At 48.9% G+C, this 7,005-nt stretch overlaps 2 protein-coding genes across 4 annotated transcripts in view; one reads left to right on the top strand and one right to left on the bottom strand.

The window, feature by feature from the left end:
* The window catches only part of Tubgcp2 (tubulin gamma complex associated protein 2), a 30,495-nt gene extending 25,083 nt beyond the window's left edge, over positions 1-5,412 (bottom strand). Inside the window, exons 1-3 of one of the 2 annotated variants that reach the window (XM_023708882.1) lie at positions 5,326-5,412; positions 2,065-2,190; positions 1,125-1,284 (exon numbers count right to left, since the gene is read on the bottom strand). In XM_023708882.1, coding sequence (XP_023564650.1) covers positions 1,125-1,274 — 150 coding nt within the window. In that variant the 5' untranslated portion in view covers positions 1,275-1,284; positions 2,065-2,190; positions 5,326-5,412. Of the gene's footprint in view, positions 1-1,124; positions 1,285-2,064; positions 2,191-5,086; positions 5,242-5,325 lie in introns of those variants that run through there. The other variant, XM_023708883.1, reaches the window with a different exon arrangement.
* Znf511 (zinc finger protein 511) overlaps positions 5,336-7,005 on the top strand; it is a 4,256-nt gene continuing 2,586 nt past the window's right edge. The window contains exons 1-4 of one of the 2 annotated variants that reach the window (XM_004625717.2): positions 5,336-5,583; positions 5,810-5,883; positions 6,455-6,656; positions 6,732-6,856. In XM_004625717.2, the coding sequence (XP_004625774.1) occupies positions 5,431-5,583; positions 5,810-5,883; positions 6,455-6,656; positions 6,732-6,856 (554 nt within the window). In that variant the 5' untranslated portion in view covers positions 5,336-5,430. Of the gene's footprint in view, positions 5,588-5,809; positions 5,884-6,454; positions 6,657-6,731; positions 6,857-7,005 lie in introns of both variants that reach the window. The other variant, XM_023708884.1, reaches the window with a different exon arrangement.

The raw sequence follows: 7,005 nt of genomic DNA, 5'->3' as shown, positions 1-7,005 counted from the left end.
GGTCTTTCTTTATCTTGGTCTTAACCATCCAGCAGAAAAGTACAAAAACGAAGTATAAGAAGTAAAGCCATGCTGTTATTTTGAGCTGTAGGGGACTCAGGTCAACAATTTCTGACATTGCCAGTGAAGCGGAAGACCCAATACTATTATGGACTACTGGACTCTTCTAGAATATTTTGCTGAGTTAACACACCTATAATATTCAAATGATGCAACTAAACAAAAAAGGAGATACAGGTGAATGTGCATTTTGTATCTGTATATTCAAAATGGTTAGGATATATAGTTACATTCTCTTAATGAATAGAGGGATTTGTTCTAATAGTGTTTGTAAATAGCATTTCATGTCTGCATCTTGTACAGCAAATATCCACTAGGAAGAGAGTATGCAATGTGTTAATTATTAAAACTGTCATACCAATTTGATTTGAAACTTTCTCATTGCTATTTTTTTCTCAATAAAATTATGGGGAAAAAAAAAAAAAAGAAAAACATAACCAGAGTGGTGTTAAATTAGGTAACTTAGTAAGTTAAATTGGGCAATTTAGTCAGACTGTCCCAGTAATCAGGGAGGGAGCTGGGATTGTACCTCAGAGTGAAGCCCTTGGATCCAATGCCTAGTACCATAAAAGAAAAGATGTATATTCCTAAATTCTACTCCACTCAGTTTTCCTAACTGCCTTGGTGCTATCATTATGCTGTTTAGGTAAATAAAGCTTCACAATACGCATTTTAGAAAGAAATTTCAAATTCAAATCCATTTTTTACTCAAGATTTATAATTCTGAATTATGTATTATTTGTATGGTTAATATCAGTGGCTTCCCTTCTTAGCCCCAGAAACAGGGCCATGAGTCTCCTGTCTCAGGAACCACAAGGCAGGAATGTGTGACTCAGGGTTCAAAGCAACCCCGCCCAGGCCTGCACTCACTCCTCTGTATAACGGAGTAGTGACAGCGGCTGCTACCAGAGTCAGGAGAATCACAGAACACAGTGTGTACCTGTCCCATGGGAAACAGCTGACACGTGCTACTGACCTTAATACTGGCAATGCGGTAGCTACCAGACTCCCCCAACCTCAGAACACCCACCCAACACAATCCTGCATGAGGGACAGTCACCCACCTTGGCACTGTGGGCAGAGACCGTTGTTGTGACATATGGGGTCCGGTTCTTCTGCAGAAGGTCAATGTAGACTTCCGCTCCATCCCCGCCGTGGATTCGCAGCAGGCTGAGCAGCTCATTGACATCATGGTGGATCCGAAATTCACTCATGGTTTCAGCCCTGAGACATCAACATCACCAGACATTCTTATAACAGTGCTTTAGACATGCATACACTTAAAATCTTACACAAAACTTTAAAAACAATTGAATCTGACCAATTTCTGGCCTTTGATGAAGCTAATCATTACCAGGCCCAGCCTAGCCCCTGCCTTCCCGTGGTTGTCTGCTCCTTTACCACCTCTGCTTCAGGGACATACTGCTGTATGCCAGCCACCCTCACTGGCTTCTATCATCAGTCATTCCCAGTCCACTCTGCAGCTCAGGGAGCTCCAGATGGGCTGTATGAACGGTCCCCACAGGCCCTCCTCTCCTTTGCTGGGTGACTCCATCCACAGGTGGTCCTGGCCCAAGACAAAGCTGTTCTGCTGCTTCGGTGGACTGGTGGGCAGAGCTTTCTGGCCCCAGCTGGGCAGATACAATGGCTCTGCCACTGGAAGGCCCAGGATGTACAGGAGCGTACATGAGCCAAGGTCACCACCTCTATTCCTACATAGCTGTTAAAATAAGTTCTCATCTGAGGCCACGCCCAGTTCTCAGACCCAGAACTGTCCAGCAGCAGTTCTATCCACACCCCTACTTTTGCACTCAAGAACCTGGGATATCTTCTTTCTGTTCCAAGCCTGGCTAACTAGAAAGATGTTTGGGGTAAGATTTCTGAACATTCATCTGAACATCTCATGTGTAGGAGATGGCTCTATCACAGCTCTGTCCACCCTGTCAGTTGCTGCGTATTAGCATCTGTCATTGAACACACAAACTTCTGAGACCAAAACCTTACCTGATGTCCCCAGGGCACAGCAAAATAGTGTAGGGGCTTCTTAATTAACGTCCTACTGGACAGCAGCTGATTGTGCAGGGACTTCCACTCTCCGACACCTGGGTTAGTCAGCCATTATCAGGAATGCTGTGATGGTAATACACATGGGCATTAACTACATATTCAAAAACAGGCCTAAGCAAACTTTATGGGCTTCAAATAAATTTTTAATATAAGGGATGTAATTAAAATGAGGTAAACATTTACATTAAAAAACCATTACAGTGAGACAAACTGCAACCAATCCCCCTCAAAACACTTTCCCTTACTGTGAACATACCTATCCCATCATCCCTGCCACCTTCTGAGGCAGTTCTAGAAGTCCTCTTTCATGTCTTTACAAGAAACGACTAAAAATATAGTGAATGCTGCTGCTTAGTGCCTCTTACCAGAATGGCAGACCTGTAAAAATAGTATGGCGTGTCCTCATCTACTTTGTTCACTGGATCTGGCAGCAGGCTATTTCTGGCTGTTTCCCAAAGTCAAAATGACCAAAAAAAGTGAATGTTTTGGATCAATTCAGAACACAGAGGCAACCATAACAGCTCTTTCGTTCAACTGAAGACATTCATGGAAGAGGACTTCCAGAACTGCTTCAAAAAATGGCAAGAATGGTGGGATAAATGCGTTCCAAATGGGGGAATATCTGAAGGGTATTAATGACAGTGGATCTTCTACTGTGACACATTTTCAAAAATTATTTATTGTATTTTTTGGTCATAGCTCATCTGTATATAAGGGTTCTTAATTTGGGATTCCTAAGTGACAGAATCCCTGGGAATTACGTGGAACCAATTATTTCTGTGGATTTTCTCACACAGCACTGCAACAAATTTACCAAAGTGCTGTGATTTACGAGATGTTAAGAATCACTGTGCTAACCCATCCAGTGTTAACACAAGCCATGAGTTAAACAGAAAATCAAGGACAAGAGACTTGGTTCACACTCCTGAGATATGTGAATTTAATAAGGAATATCTACTTGGAACTCTACCTGAAGCACTCCACTCTAGCCCTGTATGATGGAAAATAATCTCTTGGCATAGAAACCTCCATTCTGGCTAATGTAAGTGCTCTGCTTTCAGGACTGAAAACAGAGGCTACACCTGAGCTGATGCTCAAGTTCCCAGCACAGACCCTTTCCAATAAAGAGGTGCTCATCACAGCCAAGTAAGAAACACAAGAGCAGCCCAGGACGGGCTGTGGAGTCCCAAGCAAGCTGACCCTGACAGCCACTGAGCAAGGAGCTCGTCCTTGGCAAGCTTCCACTGAAGCAGCTGTGCAGAACTGCTATGGAAATTAAACATAGCCGTCCTTTTTTCATTGTCAGGGTCTTGCTATGTAGCTCAGGTAGGTCTTGAACTCATTACATAGCCCTGGCTGGCCTCAAATCAGCTGTGATCCTTCTGTCTCGGCCTCCCCAGTGCTGGGATTATACACGGGCTACACCATGCTGGGCTGAAATTCATTCTTACAAAGAAATGAAGGAATCACATAGTAAGCTCCTGTCAGTAGGAAAGCCAGAACAAGCACTGTTGCTTTTACTACAAAAGGCCAACCACCTCGAACATTCATTCTGCTATCTGGGTAATACTAAGCCTGAACCAATGACTTAAGCTGATAGTTTCTTATGAGTATTAAGGAGCCCCGACATGAGGCACTGTACACTACTTGCAAAGCAGAAAAACAATCTGAAACTCCTCACTTTTATCCACATTCTGGAAGGCTTTCAGAGGCCTTCAGATTTTAAGTAATGGCTGGTCTATTTTCATCATGTCAGCAGGCCAGAAAAGCTTTAGACAAAGGTAGGGAGCTACTCCTGAGGAAGGATCATCTAAGTGGACACTTATTTTAAACCTGTCTTCAGGAAACTTCTGTTGATGCAAACAAAAGCTCTGAGAAGCCTGCTGTTCTCTGCCTGAATTGAGAGACAATTCCTACAAGGAGACAGTTCTCAGAGTATCTCTTCTAGAACTTCTGGAAATGTTCTGGATCAACTCTTGGTGGTTACAGTGACTAAAAGTGGTTTTGACAGTGTTGTGAAAGCCACTACACTGTCCACACAACTGTCCCACAGCCAAAATACCAGTGTCTTCCAAGAAGACCACAGAGGTGGACAAGTCTGATCAATTGCTACAGACTGTAATGATTACTGTAATGATTTCTTTGATGCTCTGGTGTTCCCTTCTCTATCAGTTGTCACCAAAAGGAGCAGAACTTATCTGTAGCTGACATTCCATCATGAACAAATTAGCTGCACACCCTCAGTGGACAGCGATTAAAACAAGGGGGAAAGTGAGGAAATTATAGACTCCAAGCTAACTGCATAAATTGGCCTGAAAAAAAAAAATTTACAACTTGTGAAACGTCAAAAATGCCAAGTTATACAGAGACAGAGGGGCCCAGGACATGGCTCAGTAGAATAAGCGCTTGCCTGGCAAGCTTAAGGGCCTGAGTTCAATCCCCGGTTCCGCCAAAAACACCAAAAAACACAAAAAAAGCAACAGAGACAGAAGTTCATTAATGATACCATAAAGCTCTCCCTAGACCTGAAAATAACTGGGGACACAGCCAAAAACTTTTATTTCTAAGGATGAAATGACAAACGCTTTAATTCATCTATTAAAGAAACAGCGACCCTTCCTGCCTCAGTTTGCACACGTGTACACGCCAAGCCCCATTCAGTGAAAACACGCTTGGGGGGAAGGAGCGACCGTTAAGCTCCTGCAGCTTCCAGATGCCCACGCTCCCCTGCAGAGCCCCTAGACGCTCCCGGCGTTGTTTCCTGCTGCCGCTTTTACTGGGTCACGGATTCCCCTGACATTCGTCTCCCCTGCGTGGCCAGCGGGCTCGGAGTGGCAGGAGCCTCGCCAGGACCACCGAGCTCCTGCGGAGGCCGGCTGCGGGAGGCTGGGAAGGCAGCCCCCACCGCACAAGGCTGGCCGCGGGCTCCGGGCTGTAAGCAGAGAAGGGTCCTACAAACCGAACTTCTCCAAGACCACTGGCTCGGGGTGGCGACTACAGGCACGCCTGGGAAAGACCAGAAGGGGCGGAATGCAGCGGGTCCAAGCGCTGGGCCCGCGAGGCTGCGGGGTGGCGAAGGAGGGAGGAGGGCGGGAAAGCCGCATGCGGGGACCCGCCCCGCCCCCGCCGCCCCCCACCGGGCGCGGCAGTCCGCGGCACGCACGGCATCCCGGCCCCCAGGGCGCCGCAGACACTCACCGCAGCCGGCGGCGCCCGCCAGAGCCGCGACCCGGAAGTGCGCGACGTCACGTCCGGCCCGTGGTGGGGACGGCGGCCGGCAGGCTGCGCGGGGCGCCCAGGGCGATGCTACTGCCTTCCGCGCTCCGGGCTCGCCTGGCTGGGGCGCCCGGGGCAGCCGAGCCGCTGCCCGTGCAGCGGAACCCTGCGGCCCGAGCGGCGCCCTTCGGCTTCGTGCCGCGCCTGATGCGTTTCCCGAGGGAACATGAGTTCTTCGAAGTGCGTGCATGAAGGCGGACGGAGGCAGCGGGCGGAGGGCCGGCGGGTGGGGTGGGGGCGGGGCCTGGCGCTCGGCGCGCCCAGCGGCGGGGGCGGGGCCGGGGCCAAACGCTGCGGGGTGGGCCCGGCGGGTCGGACGCAGGGGGTCTTTGAGCCTGGTTTGGCGTGTGAGCTTGCGGGACCGAGATTCTAGGCCCGAGCGCTGCCCGTCGCTTGTCTCCTATAGGACGGGGACGTGCAGCGGCACCTGTACCTGCAAGATGTGCTCACGCAGGTGGCCGAGGCCCCGGAGAAGTCTAGGTGAGCAGCTCAACGCGCGCCTCTTTCCTGGCGTAGCCCCTCAGTAGCTCCCCGATCAATCGCTTGCAGCAGAGGCCTCGGACCCCTGGGAGACAAAACTGTTGCAGGAACTTGGCATTGCCCTGCCTGCTGCCAGCAATAAAATACAATCTTGAGTTGGTTGGTTTCTCTATGAATTCTGATTGCACAAATTTAATTCTTAAACAAGTAGGGGGCTGGGGGGATAGCTCGGCGGACTAAATGCCTGCCTGGCAAGAGCAAGGACCCGGGTTTCATCCCTAGTACCACGTGCCGTGCTGGTCAAGGGGAACCGGGTGTGGCGGTGCATGCCTCGAATCCCAGCACTGGGGAGGCCAAAACCAGGAGGATCACCATGAGTCCAACTTGCATAGCAAGGCCCTGACCCAAATAAATAGATAAATAAATAAATGCCTTTTAAAAATAATTCAAATAAATAAGTAGGGGTTAGGACTCTAAGGAAACTCCCAGGGCTGAATCAGGTTTCTTAACTGGGCATCTGGCCGAAAGTCTTGCTCTAATTGGTTCCACTGAGACGGGTCTCCTTTCCTAGGGTGCCCGAATTCACCTGTCAGGTAGCTGGCTGCTGCCAGGTGTTTGCTGCCCTGGAGGACTACCAGCACCACTACCATATGATGCACCGAAATGCCTGCTCCCTGTGTAGCCGCGCCTTCCCTTCCGAGCACTTGCTGGATGCCCACATTCTGGAATGGCATGATTCACTCTTCCAGGTCCTGGCGGAAAGACAAGACATGGTATATGTCAGGAGCAGCCTGGGGACGTGAGTGGTAGGTGCTAGGACCAGGGTGGTGACATACTGTCCTTTTCAGTACCAGTGCCTGGTTGAAGGCTGCCCTGAGAAATTCAAGACTACCCAGGCCCGGAAGGATCACATGGTGAGGCTCCATCTCTACCCTGCAGATTTCCGGTTTGATAAGCCCAAGACCAACAGAGGGTACGTGAGGGACTGTGCATTACCACCTCCAGTCTTAGAAAGGTATCACGATAAGCTCAAATGCTAGAGCCTGTAGTCAAGCCTATTGTAATAGCTATCTCCAGGTAACTGATATATATATAGATATAGATATATCTATATCTATCTAT

This window comes from Octodon degus, unplaced genomic scaffold (genome assembly GCF_000260255.1).
Source record: "Octodon degus isolate 3935 unplaced genomic scaffold, OctDeg1.0 scaffold00010, whole genome shotgun sequence".
NCBI classification, from domain to species: Eukaryota; Metazoa; Chordata; class Mammalia; order Rodentia; family Octodontidae; genus Octodon; species Octodon degus.
The sequence above is the reverse complement of the archived record's forward strand: the minus strand, read 5'-3'. Positions and strand labels throughout refer to the sequence as shown.